General features: G+C 38.3%; 1 protein-coding gene across 11 annotated transcripts in view; it reads left to right on the top strand.

Annotated features, from left to right (window-relative positions):
* DTNA (dystrobrevin alpha) overlaps positions 1–17,086 on the top strand; it is a 391,329-nt gene that overhangs the window by 266,085 nt on the left and 108,158 nt on the right. For all 11 annotated transcript variants that reach the window (XM_029231332.1, XM_029231333.1, XM_029231331.1 and 8 more), the window contains one exon: positions 13,020–13,100. In XM_029231332.1, the coding sequence (XP_029087165.1) occupies positions 13,020–13,100 (81 nt within the window). The remainder of the gene's footprint in view (positions 1–13,019; positions 13,101–17,086) is intronic.

Raw genomic sequence — 17,086 nt, 5'->3', positions numbered from 1 at the left:
TTTTATAGCCATAGAAACAGAAAAGCTCTAAATTTTTCAAATGAGAGAGACTTAGGAAAATTGTGCATTCGTTTCCCAAATTGTAACTTAACCTTTTCATAGAAGCTTCTCAGGGAGGTCATACAGTTTATTAAATCATTTTGAGTTCTCCTGATTAGTGATCAAAATAGTTAAGCAAGCCACACAGATATGTATCTTTCTTCTGTTCTTCCTCTCTTCAAAAGCAAGAAAACACATCTGACCTTAACAATTCATTAGTGAGCATCGTGTTCAGATTAACACTAAATAGGACACACGTCCACAGTAAGTGGGATTCTGCCAGATAAAGCAGTTGGCTGATTTCAACAGGAGAAATTGATTTTGATAGACTGTCAGACAAAAGAGAAATGTAATCTCGTTGAGAATGTGTTAAATATTTGAAAAATATAGGGGTTACCCCAGTTCTAGCAGCAGGACACCAAAGAAAAACAAGGAAACTATTAGCAGAGAAGACTGACATCGAAACTTAGAAAGTAACTTCTTCCAGGAATCTATGATGTCTAGACAGGGAGCTGAAAAAGAAGGAAGAACTTGTAAATCTGGTCAGCTAAGAATTACCTAGAAGTAGTTCTTTTTAAACATGAAAGGAAAGTGCTGAAGAGTTTCTTGGTTTTGGAAATTGCAAATGTCACAGGAAAAAAAAAAGCAGTTAAGAAGGCACGGAAGACTTCTTTCAATACTATTGTGAGAGGGGAGAGAGATGGAACTCAGCTCTGCCAGAACTAAAGACAGGAGGGTTTCTAAGCACTGGGGTGAGCTAGAGCAGAAGTACTGGAGGATACCAGAGGGGAAGTTGGTCAACTGTGTTTACTCATTGTCACAATGAGGAAGTTAGGCTCCTACCCTCCCACAGACACTAGGAGATCTCCTTCAATGATTTCATTTCCGAAGAATGGCTCCCAGTCCTTGAGAAAGATATTCCCGGGTTGTAAAACTGGCAAAAGTCTGGGAGGTTTACATCTTTAAAGGGGCAGACAAAGAATTTACAAAGGAAAGTTTTGTAGAAAAGTAAGTGCTCTAAGAAAAGGGAGATCAAAGACCTAGAGCCAGGAAGAAACCTGTCTAAAGGTTAGTCAAGCTGAGGGGAACCTTACAAAAGCAAAAGAGCAGAGAACACAGAAAACAGGGTGATGATTTTTTTTAATTTAATTTAATTTATTTTATATACAGCAGGTTCTTATCAGTCATCAGTTGTATACAAATCAGTGTATACGTGTCAATCCCAATCTCCCAATTCATCACACCACCACCCCACTCCCGCCACTTCCCCCCTTGGTGTCCATACGTTTGTTCTCTACATTTGTGTCTCAATTTCTGCCCTGCAAACCGTTTCATCTCTACCATTTTCTAGGTTCCACATATATGCGTTAATATACGATATTTGTTTTTCTCTTTCTGACTTACTTCACTCTGTATGACAGTCTCTAGATGCATCCACGTCTCTACAAATGACCGAATTTCATTCCTTTTTATGGCTGAGTAATATTCCATTGTATATATGTACTACATCTTCTTTATCCATTTGTCTGTCGATGGGCATTTAGGTTGCTTCCATGACCTGGCTATTGTAAATAGTGCTGCAATGAACATTGGGGTGCATGTGTCTTTTTGAATTATGATTTTCTCTGGGTATATGCCCAGTAGTGGGATTGCTGGGTCATATGGTAATTCTATTTTTAGTTTTTTTAAGGAAACTCTATACTGTTCTCCATAGTGGCTGTATCAATTTACATTCCCACCAACAGTGCAAGAGGGTTCCCTTTTCTCCACACCCTCTCCAGAATTTATTGTTTGTAGATTTTCTGATGATACCATTCTAACTGGTGTGAGGTGATACTTCATTGTAGTTTTGATTTGCATTCTCTAATAATTAATGATGCTGAGCAGCTTTCCATGTGCCTCTTGGCGATCTGTATGTCTTCTTTGGAGAAATGTCTATTTAGGTCTTCTGCCCATTTTTGGATTGGGTTGTTTGTTTTTTTAATATTGAGCTGCATGAGCTGTTTATGTATTTTGGAGATTAATCCTTTGTCTGTTGATTCATTTGCAAATATTTTTGCCCATTCTGAGGGTTGTCTTTTCATCTTGTTTATGGTTTCCTTTGGTGTGCAAAAGCTTTGAAGTTTCATTAGGTCCCATTTGTTTATTTTTGTTTTTATTTCCATTACTCTAGGAGATGGATCAAAAAAGATCTTGCTGTGATTTATGTCAAAGAGTGTTCTTCCTATGTTTTCCTCTAAGAGTTTTATAGTGCCCAGTATTACATTTAGATCTCTAATCCATTTTGAGTTTATTTTTGTGTATGGTGTTAGGGAATGTTCTAATTTCATTCTTTTACATGTAGCTGTCCAGCTTTCCCAGCACTACTTATTGAAGAGACTGTCTTTTCTCCATTGTATATCCTTGCCTCCTTTGTCATAGATTAGTTGACCATAGGAGCATGGGTTTCTCTCTGGGCTTTCTATCCTGTTCCATTGATCTATATTTCTGTTTTGGTGCCAGTACCATATTGTCTTGATTACTGTAGCTTTGTAATATAGTCTGAAGTCAGGGAGTCTGATTCCTCCAGCTCCGTTTTTTTCCCTCAACACTGCTTTGGCTATTCAGGGTCTTTTGTGTCTTCATATAAATTTTAAGATTTTCTGTTCTAGTTCTGTAAAAAATGCCATTGGTAATTTGATAGGGATTGCATTGAATCTGTAGATTACTTTGGGTAGTAGAGTCATTTTCACAATATTGATTCTTCCAATCCAAGAACATGGTATATGTCTCCATCTGTTGGTATCATCTTTAATTTCTTTCATCAGTGTCTTATAATTTTTTGCATACAGGTCTTTTGTCTCCCTGGGTAGGTTTATTCCTAGGTATTTTATTCTTTTTGTTGCAGTGGTAAATGAGAGTGTTTCCTTAATGTCCTTTTCAGATTATTCATCATTAGTGTATAGGAATACAAGAGATTTCTGTGCATTAATTTTGTATCCTGCTACTTTACCAAATTCATTGATTAGCTCTAGTAGTTTTCTGGTGGCATCTTTAGGATTTTCTATGTATAGTATCATGTCATCTGCAAACAGTGACAGTTTTACTTCTTCTTTTCCAATTTGTATTCCTTTTATTTCTTTTTCTTCTCTGATTGCTGTGGCTAGGACTTCCAAAACTATGTTGAATAAGAGTGGTGAGAGTGGACATCCTTGTCTTGTTCCTGATCTTAGAGGAAATAGTTTCTGTTTTTCACCATTGAGAATGATGTTTGCTGTGGGTTTGTAATATATGGCCTTTATTATGTTGAGGTAGGTTCCCTCTATGCCCACTTTCTGGAGAGTTTTTATCATAAATGGGTGTTGAATTTTGACAAAAGCCTTTTCTGCATCTATCGAGATGATCATGTGGTTTTTAATTCTTCAATTTGTTAATATGGTGTATCACATTGATTGATTTGCATATATTGAAGAATCCTTGCATCGCTGGGATAAATCCCACTTGATCCTGGTGTATGATCCTTTTAATGTGTATTTGGATTCTGTTTGCTGGTATTTTGTTGAGGATTTTTTTATCTGTATTCATCAGTGATATTGGTCTGTAATTTTCTTTTTTTGTAGTATCTTTGTCTGGTTTTGGTATCAGGGTGATGGTGACCTCATAGAATGAGTTTGGAAGTGTTCCTTCCCCTGCAGTTTTTTGGAAGAGTTTGAGAAGGATGGGTGTTAGCTCTTCTTTAAGTGTTTGATAGAATTCACCTGTGAAGCCATCTGGTCCTGGACTTTTGTTTGTAGGAAGATTTTTAATCGGTTTCAATTTCATTACTTGTGATTGGCCTGTTCATATTTTCTATTTCTTCCTGGTTCAGTCATGGAAGGTTATACCTTTGTAAGAATTTGTCCATTTCTTCCAGGTTGTCCCTTTTATTGGCATAGTGTTGCTTGTAGTAGTCTCTTAAGATGCTTTGTATTTCTGCAGTGTCCATTGTAACTTCTCCCTTTTCATTTCTAATTTTAACGATTTGAGTCCTCTACCTCTTTTTCTTGATCAGTCTGGCTAGTGGTTTATCAATTGTGTTTATCTTCTCAAGGAACCAGCTTTTAGTTGTATTGATCTTTGCTATTGTTTTCTTTGTTTCTATTTCATTTATTTCTGCTCTGATCTTGATGATTTCTTTCCTTCTGCTACCTTTGGGTTTTGTTTGTTCTTCTTTCTCTAGTTCCTTTAGGTGTAACGTTAGATTGTTTATTTGAGATTTTTCTTGTTTCTTGAGGTAGGCTTGTATAGCTGTAAACTTCCCTCTTAGAACTGCTTTTGCTGCAGCCCATAGGTTTTGGATCATCGTCTTTTCATTGTCATTTGTCTCTAGGTATTTTCTGATTTCCTCTTTGATTTCTTCTGTGATCTCCTGGTTATTTAGTAATGTATTGTTTAGCCTCCATTTGTTTGTCTTTTTTACGTTTTTTTCCCTGTAATTGATTTCTAATCTCATAGCATTGTGGTCAGAAAAGATGCTTCATATGATTTCAATTTTCTTAACTTTACTGAGGCTTGATTTGTGACCCTAGATATGATCTATCCCGGAGAATGTTCTGTGTGCACTTGAGAAGAAAGTATAATCTGCTGTTTTGGGATGGAATATCCTATAGATATCAATTAAATCTATGTGGCCTATTTTGTCCTTTAAAGCCTGTGTTTCCTTATTAATTTTCTGTTGGATGATCTATCCATTGGTGTAAGTGAAGTGTTAAGGTCCCCCACTATTATTGTGTTACTGTCGATTTCCTCTTTTAGAGCTGTTAGCAGTTGCCTTATGTATTGAGGTGCTCCTATGTTGAGTGCATATATTTTATAATTGTTATATCTTCTTCTCGGATTGATCCCTTGATCATTATGTAGTGTCCTTCCTTACCTCTTGTAACGTTCTTTATTTTAAAGTATATTTTATCTGATATGAGTAATGGTACTCCAGCTTTCTTTTGATTTCCACTTGCATAGAATATCTTTATCCATCCCCTCACTTTCAGTCTGTATGTGTCCCTAGGTCTGAAGTGGGTCTCTTGTAGACAGCATATATATGGGTCTTGTTTTTGCATCCATTCAGCAAGCCTATGTCTTTTGGGTGGAGCATTTAATCCATTCACGTTTAAGGTAATTATCAATATGTTTGTTCCTATTACCATTTTCTTAATTGTTTTGGGTTTGTTTTTGTAGGTCCTTTTCTTCTCTTGTGTTTCCCACTTAGAGAAGTTCCTTTAGTTGTAGAGCTGGTTTGGTGGTGCTGAATTCTCTTAGCTTTTGCTTGTCTGTAAAGCTTTTGATTTCTCTCTCAAATCTGAATGAGATCCTTGCCGGGTAGAGTAATCTTAGTTGTATGTTCTTCTCTTTCATCACTTTAAGTATATCATGCCACTCCCTTCTGGCTTGTAGAGAAATCAGCTGTTAACCTTATGGGAGTTCTCTTGTATGTTATTTGTCATTTTTCCCTTGCTGCTTTCAATAATTTTTCTTTGTCTTTAATTTTTGCCAGTTTGAGTACTATGTGTCTCGGTGTGTTTCTCCTTGGGTTTATCCTGTATGGGACTCTCTGCGCTTCCTGGACTTGGGTGGCTATTTCCTTTCCCATGTTAGGGAAGTTTTCAACTATAATCTCTTCAAATATTTTCTCTGGTCCTTTCTCACTCTCTTCTCCTTCTGGGACCCCTGTAATGCGAATGATGTTGTGTTTGATGTTGTCCCAGAGGTCTCTTAGGCTGTCTTCATTTCTCTTCATTATTTTTCTTTATTCTGTTCCACAGCAGTGAATCCCACCATTCTGTCTACCAAGACACTTATCCGTTCTTCTGCCTCAGTTACTCTGCTATTGATTCCTTCTAGTGTATTTTTCTTTTCAGATATTGTATTGTTCATCTCTGTTTATTTGTTCTTTAATTCTTCTAGATCTTTGTTAAACATTTGTTGCATCTTCTCTATCTTTGCCTGCATTCTTTTTCCTAGGTCCTGGATCATCTTCACTATCATTATTCTGAAATCTCTTTCTGGAAGATTACCTATCTCAGTTTCATTTAGTTGTTTTTCTGGAGTTTTATCTTGTTCCTTCATCTGGTACATAGCCCTCTGCCTTTTCATCTTGTCTATCTTTCTTTGATTGTGATTTTGTTCCACGTGCTGCAGGATTGTAGTTCTTCATGCTTCTGCTGTCTGCCCTCAGGTAACAATTGATAAGAAGAACAATTGATAAGAAATTCTGGCAAATTCAGGTGACTGTGACACATACATGTGTTAAACATCTACTCGGAACTCATAACCGCAAGCAGCAGAAAGAAAAACAAAAAGGCAAAGAAACAAAGTTAGGAGTAGCATGGACTCACAAATAAGCCAAAAAATAAAACTAAACCAAAACAAAAAACAAAAAAACTGTGTGCCCACATACTTTGATTAAAAGCAATTTTGGGCAAGTTGCCCTAAACCAAAATTTCCCCTCAGTATAATGCCCTAATTATCAGTTTGCTTAGTACCTTAGATTAAAACTGAAAAGTAGTGTTCAGTTAAATGTAAATGTCATTCTCACCTTGGCCTTTTCAGCCATCAAGTAAATTTATCAGGTCAAATAATTTCATCCAACTGGTTTTTAGCAGAATAAATTGTTTGTTCTCGGAATCAAGCTCCCTTTCTTATCTGTTTTTCTGCTCTGAGAGCACATTTACTCTGCTTTGTATGACACTTACTTACAAAGAATTTACAAAGGAAAGTTTTCTGTGTCACTCATTCACATGAACTTCTCCTTAGGGGTGGACGCTGAACCTTTCCCTTCAAACCCATCCAGCTTAGATGCTGAATCAGTGTTGGTTTAAAAGCCTCAGAACACAGGATAAGTAGGTTTTAATGGGAGGGAAATGATTGGAAAACACTCTTTCAGAACATGGAAGGCTGCCTAACAAAATGAGGAAGGTCCTGGGGAGGAAGCAGAGTGATACCAGTGGGCTCTGAGTGGAGGAGGGACCAGAAACCAAAGGGAGGGAGGCAAATGGAGGTGCTCAACAAACACTGTTGAGTGGTTCAAAGGCAGACCGTCCTTCTTCAGAATGTTGACAGCAGTCAGCATGTGCATAGTTGGAATGGCACCTGAAGTGTGATTTTGCAATGCACACTATGAGTTTTAGGAAAACTGATTTCAAAAATTCAAGGAAATGACGTTAATTATCCCACTCCCATGAGCCATGGTGGATACAGTGACTATTTTCACTTTCATCTTCATTTCTTGTGCTCTTCAGCACTTTGGGGATGTCAACACCATGGGTCACCATTCTGGAAATTCTTCCTTATGTCACCATTGTAGTCCGGTCTCCTATTTTTTCTGACCACTCTACTTCTCTTTTTCTGTCTCTTAGTAGCCTCCAGACCCCCTGAAGTCAGATTTTAACCAAAGTTTTGTTCTTGACCGATTCTCTCCCTATACAGTTTGACTTTCTCTCAAGGCTTCACCGTTACTGTTATGGCTCTCAAGTGTTCAAGGTGTCCTTCAAAACCACACCCCATGTTCTCAGGAACCAGCTTATCCAGAATAGTCAGCATGTAAAGTCAATGTCCCTTCCAGACTTGGCTTCTCACTGTCAAATCTTCTGCTGATGAAACACCTTGAGATAGGCTCACCATTAGCTCCATTAACTCCCCATCATAACAAAGCAATGTCCCACCAAGGCTGCCACTTTCCAGTATTTCCAAAGCCACACAGTCCTTGAACAGCTACCAAGGGCGTTGTTCAGAAGTGGGGAGGAAGTTTCTAACCCCAAATTTGTGCCTCATTTTGTTATCTAGAATGTGGAATAGCCCTACTTGTGCACACAGTCTCCTCTTGGGAAATATTCCCAGTCCTGGCTCAATTAAGGCACATTGGTACATTTTATATGTTTATTAATAATTCCTGGAATATAGTCCATATTAAGGAGTTCCATATCCAAATATCCAACTGACACTGGATATCTCCACTCGGACACCCCACAAGCAACTCAAACTCTGTAAGCCCAAAACTAAACCCTTCATCTTCCCACACCTACAGACCTGTTCCCCCTTGTTGGTACCTTAGCTCAATGAGGGCCAACCCATCCCACTGAGCTGTCTAAGATAGAAAGTTGAACATTATTTTTGACCCCAAAACTCCTTTGCCTGCTCTCTCTCACTCTCTTTCTCTCTTTCTGTCTCTCTCTCACACACACATACACACACACACACATCCAGTCAATCATCAAGCATGAAAAAGAGTTTAGACATGGAGTTCATAGGCTTCATCTTTATTCTATAAATATTTGTTGGGTGAGTTTGAAAAATGAGTAAGAAATTTAAGAATCTGAATGATTTTATAAAAGGTTTTATAAATGAGCTATGAAAACATATAAGGCAAAACATATGAATTGTGTGAAACTGTTCAAAGTGTAATGAACGAAGCTAAAGCCAAAAATTAGATAAGACAGGTTGGTTGGTTGGCTGGCTGGCTGGCTGGCTGGCTGGCTGGATGAATGGATGGATGGATGGATGAGTGGAAGGAATGAAAGAAGGCAGGAGGAAGGAAGGGACAGAGGGAGGAGAAAAAATCTTGAAAAGAAGAGCTAAAGAAAGGAAAAACAGGATTTGCAGAAAGTAACAATGTGATCAGTCAGAATTTCTGAACTTGGACCTTTGCTTTCATGTCTATCATTTTTTTCCAGCTATGACCTGAGTGTGAGAGGTTTGAGGAGATGTTGCAAGAGCATCAACTTGCCTTAAATGAATTAGCTTTAAATTTTTCTTATGAAAAGTTTTAAATATATACAGAAGTAGAGAAAATACTATTCATCTCTACCCTTAATTATTTACCCCCAGCCCCCACCATATAATTATGAAGCAAATCTAATCTAAGATATTATTTAGATGAGTCAAGTCTCCATGTTTTAAAGAATTATAGCCCAGTGATATAATAATAATGGAAAAGACACTATAAATTTGAGAAATAATTAAGAGGACATTGCAAAAAAATAAGGAAGTGCTGTACAATTTTTTTATTTAAAAGGAAGAATTAGTTTCTTTAGAGTATAGAGTGTGAATTTGATGTAGGTTTCAAGATAAAATGGATTTTTTTTTTCAGAACATGGACAAAATATAGTGGTAATCCTAGACATTTCAACATGCTAAGAAGAAGGATTACTCTATTGACCTCATTTCCTTATTCATTTATCCAAATTCCATCTTTTTTATAAATGAATTAAGTGAGCTAATTTCCCTTTTTAATAAGGTTACTAGACTGCTAGCTCAGGAAAATACCATAGGATAAAAATGAACCTTAATTTCAGCAAGATACTAACAAAAGTCTCTTAGATTGTGCATGCGTTGGGAAAACGTGAGCTGGATCTTTGTACAATTAGGTAGGGATTGTAACCATGTTGTGACCATGTCTGGAGGAATAAGTAATGGATTCATCAACTTGGAGGACAGCCTCCAGTTGTATTCTGGAAGACTCTGTGGACCTGGTCAGGTCTTAGATTTTAGGCAACAACTTGGGCACAGAAGACATGAGACTACTCTCAAGGTAGGCTATGAATTTATAGACTTTCAAGAAGAGACCACACATGTCAAACTGAACTAAGTCCATGGTTTATTGGGCCAGAGACAAATTTATTTTAAATAAGGTGGGTAAATGGAGCAAGAACCTGCCCAGCCTGTCTCAGTGCAGCTTTTTTGGGTTCCAGAATCCATGATGGATCCCATGGTTGCCACTTACATGGTCCATGTGAGGCAATGGGCCGTTGTATCTGAAAAGCTAAACTTCACAGCTCACCACATCCCTTTTAATACTTAGGGCTTACATCCTCAGCCAGGAAGAACTTTCACAAACTGGAGACATTGACAGACCTCCGGACCCCTTCCTGAGGCTTGAACAAAACAGAGGGTCAGTTGAGTCCACATGGTGATGGGCAGAGGAGAGCGGTCAGTACACTCCTGACCCTAAGCATCATCTCTATGTCCCTCTTTACTGCATCCTGGAGAGCGGCACCTTAGCCAAATGCCCCCAGGACCTCTATGAGATGGAGGAGCAGAGGAGCCAAAGTTTCTCTTCTCAGAGGATGAGGTCTTGCTGGAACTAAGAAATTTAATCGTGTACTGCATCATAGTCGTTTTATACCTGGAGCTTAAATCATTATTTTTGAAGAACTTACATAAATCATCTATGTCTCTAATGTCTTCTTTTAAAGGATTATTTACAGATATGGAGATTCTCTTGATTATTGAGCCAAACTCAGCATCACTAAAAGTACATCTTCAACCAGGGGTAAAAGATTTAGCGTTCATGTATTTCTGATGGTCTCTGTGTCTCTGGTTATCCAGCATCCTAGAGAGTTCATTTCCCACATAAGCCTCTCAGATTTACAGAGGACATGAAACTGGGAAGGCCCTTTGAAATGCCAGTGACAAAATCAAAAATATTTTAAATATCAGAAAGGTAGAAGCATGAGCTACAAAGTAAAAGAAACTAAGATTAAATATGAAGTCCTACCTTTAGCCCCCAAATAAGCATTTAAATAGAAAATAGAAAAGACCTAACTTAATAAAAGTGCATATGATTTTTAAAAGCTAGCTTTTTTAATGAACTGCTAGCTTAATAAGAGCCAGAAGAATGAGCTATCTATGAAAAAATTGCATCAGTAAATGTCCTCATCAATGGTGGTAACTATTGTATTCTATACATTCCATACAGGTGGGGCAATAGCTGTGGCATTTGGGTTAATTTTGTATATCTCATTTCAAGGAGGTATTAGCCAGCCGTAGAACAGGATAACTTGAATGTTTAAGGGTCTGGTCTCCAAGCCGTGTCTGATGATAATGAGAATAATAGCAGCATCCATGTATTGAAGCCCATTATGTGTCGTGCTCTGTGGTAGACATTGTGTTGATACTTGAAATGACTTTGGACTTGGACATCTTCAACCTAAGAAGGCCAAGGATAAGCTACCTCCCCATCTAAACTTTAAACTCTGTGATGACAGACACCTTTGTACATAATGTCCAGATGGTAATGAAGATGCTAATGATGATCATGATAGCTGCTTCCCAATCTTTGCGGAATAAATTAATCAAGTTTATAATAGACAGGGAGAAAAGGTTATATGGCTCCAGAAGGGAAACCAGATCAAACGGATTGAAGTTATAAGGAGGCAAATTAAAGCCCAAATATAAAAAGGAAATTTCTATCACTTATTGGTGCTCAGAAATGACACCTGAAAACATTATAAGGAGGTCTGTCTGCTATTAAGTGCTCACTAGGTACCAGCCACAGAGGTTACCAGCTGGTAAAGTTGATACTATTATCCTCATTTTGTACATGAAGAAATCGGATGGCAAGTAAAAACTTGTCAAAGTTCACACAACAAGGAAGAGAAAGATTAAGAGTTACTGACTTTAAAGCTCATATATTTTCACTAAATTATAATCATCTCTATCGTTGGAAATAATCTTACATGGACATTGGATAAATGTCCATCTACTGAGAACATGTTTAGGCAAATTCCTGCATTGGGTGAGGGTAAGTCCTACCTCTTTGATCCTTCGAGCACTCGGTATCAATGAGTCTGTTTGTCAAGTAATAAACTCTCATAAGAATGAATGTTTAATGATCTGCCTCATAACACCATAGAGTAATAGAAGTATTGATAGTATTTTTTATGAATCTAAAGAGATCAGTGTGAGGTGAGGGAATGATAAATGCTCTCAGTGAGGGACACTTGCTAATTGATCCCAAGTTTCATTAGGAAAGCACTTAATTGGCCTCCTAATATAATTGCTTCTAGGCCGGTTCATTTACTTGCTGCCCTAACTCTTCTAAAGCATTTCTGTAGCACATTTACTGGTAAAAAGAAGGTTCAATACATGTCAAAATATAGCCATATGCCTTAATATCTGTTATGAACCATAAACGTGGGCTTGAAGAGAGCCAAATAGTTAGAAGTAGAGAAGAACAGACATTTGTTGAAAGTCTACTCTGTCCTAGAAATTAGCCCATTCAGAGGAGGGTGGGAGGATGGCCAGGAACTCAGGTGTCGATTTAACAAGCAGCCCATCTGCAGGGGATGGTTAGGAGACCGGGCCAAGCCCGGCAGAGGTTCGGGGGTAGAGAGCAGTGGGAAATGTTGTGGGGTGGGGTACGTAGGATAGAAAGAGCCTGCAGAGGGGCTTGGATTCTGAGCTGAACATTCAGCCCTGGTGCTGCAGGCATCAGAATCCGTGCTGGATTCTTGAGTAGAGGAGTGGATGAGGAAAGTAGTTCAAGAATGTGGGGAACACGCCATGTTAGGGAGGAACTGGAAGCCACAGTGTCAGAAATAGCAGGGGTTGTTTTTTAGAAAGGAGTCTCCTCTGAGGTTGACAGGAAGCTTTGCAAGATAGACAGGAGTAATAATGATGCACTTACTGTGTGCCAGGCAGTGTTCCCAGCGCTGTAGGTTATAGGCACTCATTTATCCTTTTAACAATCCTATGAAATAAGTAGTAATATTGTTGTCAGTCCCATCTTCCAGGTGAGAAAACTGAGGCTTCTAAAAACAATTGGCCTAAAGTCACCAAGAAAAGATGACCAGCATTCAGCCTGTGCTCACCTCACAGCCATGCTCTAGTGACCACTTAAAATGATTATTTGATGATGTTACTATCTGGTATCATCTAACCGTTTTAAGTCACAGCTTGAGCAGACTGTCCTCAGAAGCAGTAGACACCACAGGGCTGAGTTTGTGTTCCTTGGCCCATGAACATAGTCAATAACCTGATCTCCGTGCTGGATACACGTGCTGCCTTCCCGCAGAACCTGAGGAATATGGGACAGACCTTTTCAAGTCTTAAAGTTAAACTTGTATTCTAATAACGATAAAAATCAAATTAAGTGTATAGTTTAGATCTGTAGTTGTTTTATTTATAAACATTACCACTTTCTTTCCACACGCATGGCACACCACATGTGTACGTTTTTCTTCCCCCAGGGGCTCAAGATCTGGATCGCATCCGACTCTCCACCTACAGAACAGCATGCAAGCTGAGGTTTGTTCAGAAGAAATGCAATTGTAAGTATGCCAGCTGTTTGGACTAATTACCCTCATGAATCCTATAGTTTACATTTGTTACTTAGTTTATTAAAAGTAGGCTTTCTTGCAAGTATTGATAAAAATATGTTTATACAACAGTAAAAAGAGTATTATGATACACAAATGGTAGAAAGACTATTCCCAAGTAATTCTGAAGGCTTAATGGCTCAACTGCTAAAGTATTGGAATGGATGAGCCTCTGGATATGTATATAATCCTGCCCTTGGAATGGTTTAAATCTGGATGGATGGTTTTCTTCTTTTCTCAACCTTTGGTATTATAAATGCAGTGCCATCAAAATCGTTTCAAAGATTTTAGAAAATATCAAACATTAAATCCTCCTTATATTTCCTTTACAAATATAGGAAAATGTCTACAAACTCCTGGAAAACATTTAAGTTACTTTCTGAAACTACAAAAATTAGCCCTTTGTATCAGAGTATTAACTACTTTTGCCTACATCAGACAATAACAAGAGAAGAGACAATACTTAAAGAAACAAAGAAACTTGCTTCAACTTTTTCCCAAATTTTAACATGTAAGCAGCAATCTAGCTCACTATTCACAGTGAGCAGGTTCACATTCCTTGCCAGGTCAATGCTTCCATTAGATTATCACATCCATTTTCTCTTGGAAAATATATTGCTTCAAAGCTCATTTATATGAGCTTACTCTTTCCTTTTTTGAAAACTGACTGCTATAAAAAAATTAATAACTGTTCTCATTCTCTAATTAGTATCAGGTGAATTTTAAAAATGAAAACTGTAAAGTTCTCCTGCATACATAGACATAGTTCTTGAATATGTGGCAGGGCGACTAGGCACTTGGTGAACGTAGAAATCAGCCATGTCCACATCTCTACCCTCCCAGAGTCTCCTGCAGATGCTTCTTGGGGCCCTGGGCAGACCCCGCCCCCCAGCCGCAGGCTCCTGGGTTTACAGCTAATCATGACTGTGGAGGTGGGCAGGGCACGGCTGCTCCTCAAGTTACAGCTTATTCTCTAGCCCCAGTAGCTAGAAATGGGGCAGGACAAGGAGGGAGAAAAAACTTAGGTGGGTCAAATATCAAAGATGTGTGTTGACTCCTCACAGGAAGCTAAACCAGTCCCCCAAAATGCAGTGAGAAGAACAGTACAGATGTGGGAAGGAATCTGGGGTTGTACTTGCAGTCCTGGGTGTTGATAAGTCATAAAAGCCCTTTTGGGGACTGGTGTTAAAGGACAAGGAAAATGCTCCCACAGAAGAAAATCTTTCCTTCTCCCCTCAACCCCATCACCCATATTTTAACAAAAGGAAGAATTTCTGTGTTTTCAGCAATGAAAAAGTGATGGGATCCTCCCATTTTCCTTCCTCATTACCACTCCAGTGGCCCTCAACATAGAGGGAGCTCTGTCCCCTTAAAGCTTTGCCACACAGAGCCTTCCTTAGACTACTTGCAGTAGAGACGGGGAATTTTAAAAAGACATTACAAAATGGTAAGGATGAGCAAATTAATTAATTAAAAGGAAAAGAAAGGAAGGAAGGAAGTAAAGAAGGGAGGAAGGAAAGAAAGATCAAAGGAAGAAAGGGAAAGGAAAAGAAAAGAAAAAAACCCACATCGATTTGGCAACCCTGCAGCCAACATTACAAAGGGCTCACATTGTTTGCCCTAACTGGGTCCAGCAACCCACAGGCCACTTCCCATTCCTCCTACTCTCTGACAAAGCCCCTTCCTCATTCTTGGGCACCTCGTTTTCCATTACCTGTTCTTCTCTGGCCCTCATCCTTATTCTATATCCAGAATTATGTCATAGTTTCATTCACCCTCTTGGAAAACAGTGGAGAAAACAGTGACCTTCTTGGAAAGCAGCATTGATCCAACCTTGTCTAGTTGCCCCTCAGTGCATCAGTTCATTTACCCCTTAATTTAGGAAGCTTATAGTGAGTTCCTACTATAGGTTTGCACTGCACTAGGTACCAAGGATAGAACAGTGGTGAATAAGATGTGATCCCCGCCTTAACCTTGCCCAAAGTCTAATTAGATAGATGGATTTTTAAACAGACGTATAAAACAATGTGGAAGTATAATGCTAGGAATAAGGACATAGAGTGTAGGACCACCAAGAAGGCAGTGACCTGACCTGGGTGTGAGGGCTGCGGACAGGAGTTTCCTGGAAAGGGCGGAGCCTTAAAGAATTAGTAGGCATTAGGGAAGTGTTATTTGCTTTACAATGTACCTTATAAATAGCATACGTTTTTAGAAGGAGGAAAGATATTACATTCTATACAAACTAGACAAAAGTAAGGCTCAAGGTAGAAGAACAGCATATGTTGAGTGCTCTGCTAAAATTAAGTTTCATTTTAAAGTTGTTTCTACCTTGATCAGAAGGCTTAAATGCAAGTACTATATGTGTTTGCTGAGTTTTCCTTCCTGACAAAAGATGTAGCAGTTGTGATGTTGAGGTACTTGGAAAACGCTAACACAGTTGAGCCTGGTTTATCTTCATCACAGTTGAAGTCTTCCTTTTAGGAAGACAGCCAGAAGCACTGGTGGTTGGGACATATGAGTCAACATTGAATATACACCCCTGTATTAGAGAAGGATAATTTCTGTCTGCAATAAAACCTCACCCACAATAAATTGTGGTACCTAATAATGGAGTTTTACTCTGCAATAAAAGAAATAAGAAAAAAATCCAGAAAGTGTGCTTGTAAGTGCATTGTTTTATTGAAAACTCTTACATTGTATTTACTTCATGGAAATCAACAGACCTTAACTGAGAACAGGTTGTTTATTTTTAGGTCCAGACCTTATTTACAGGTAAAATTTATTTTGTACATTAACAAAAGTAAGCTTTAAAACTACATAATGGAAGAAAAAACATAAAAACTGATACTTGTAAAGTTATCACCTAGAAAAAATAGATATTGCCTGGGTATAGCATGGAATGTATAGATTTTTAGGAGATTTCTTTGCTGTCTAAATTCAAAGATCAAAAGAGTTAGTTCATTCCCCATATTTTCTTCCCCACAGCGCTTGCCTACTCTGTTTCTAGAATATTGATTCCTATCACTGACATTCGTGTTCATTTCGTTTAATACAATTCCTGACGGATGCTGAGAATAACTCGTTGTCAGTGTTCTAAAACACTCTAAAGGAGAGGCCAGAAAACCATGGCCCGTGAATTGAATGTGGCCCAGCATCTAATTTTGTATAGACTGTGAACTAAGAATAGTTTTCACAGATGAGTATTTGCAACCTATTTGATAATAGGGAACACTAACTTGTGACCCCAAATAAGCAAAATGCTATCTCCCCAAAATAATTCTATTCTTTTCATCGGTAGATGTGCATTTTTAAAACCTTGGGCTCAGTTATTATATTTTTAATTTCATAAGTAAAAATGTTGTGGCAACTTGTTTTCTCTACATAGTATCTACACAGTACTACTATATAATATGGTGATGCCTCTTGGTCCACAAAAAAACATTTACCAACCTCTGCTAGAAAAGAAAAGTTGTAAGAAGCCCATCTTTAGCAGACTCACTGATACAGAGAGCTAGTGGTTACCAGGGGGAGAGGGAAGTGGAGACGGGCAATATAGAGCTGGGGGGTAAGAGGTACAAACTATTATGCATGAAACACGCTACAAGGACATATTGTACAACATGAGGGATATAACCAATATTTTATAATAACTATAACTGGAATGTAACTTTTAAAAATTGTGACTCACTATATTGTATACCTATAGCTTATATAATATTGTCAGCAACTATACTTCAAGGTTTTTTTAAAAGCCCATCTTTTTTTTCCTCAGGCAAAAGATTCTTCATTTCTTCAATTTTTCTCCATAGGCTCTATTTTCCGAATCAGCTTTTCCCTTTGCCATTCATCTTTGTACCCTGTCTTGCCTTCCCTCCCCTGTCAGGGCTAGCACATTCTCTAACAGAATAAAGGAATGAATGTGTCTAAAAACTAGGGGA

Source organism: Monodon monoceros, unplaced genomic scaffold (assembly GCF_005190385.1).
Source record: "Monodon monoceros isolate NGI ecotype Baffin Bay Population unplaced genomic scaffold, NGI_Narwhal_1 Super_Scaffold_1, whole genome shotgun sequence".
Taxonomy (NCBI): domain Eukaryota; kingdom Metazoa; phylum Chordata; class Mammalia; order Artiodactyla; family Monodontidae; genus Monodon; species Monodon monoceros.
This window is presented reverse-complemented; position numbering and strand designations above follow the sequence as displayed.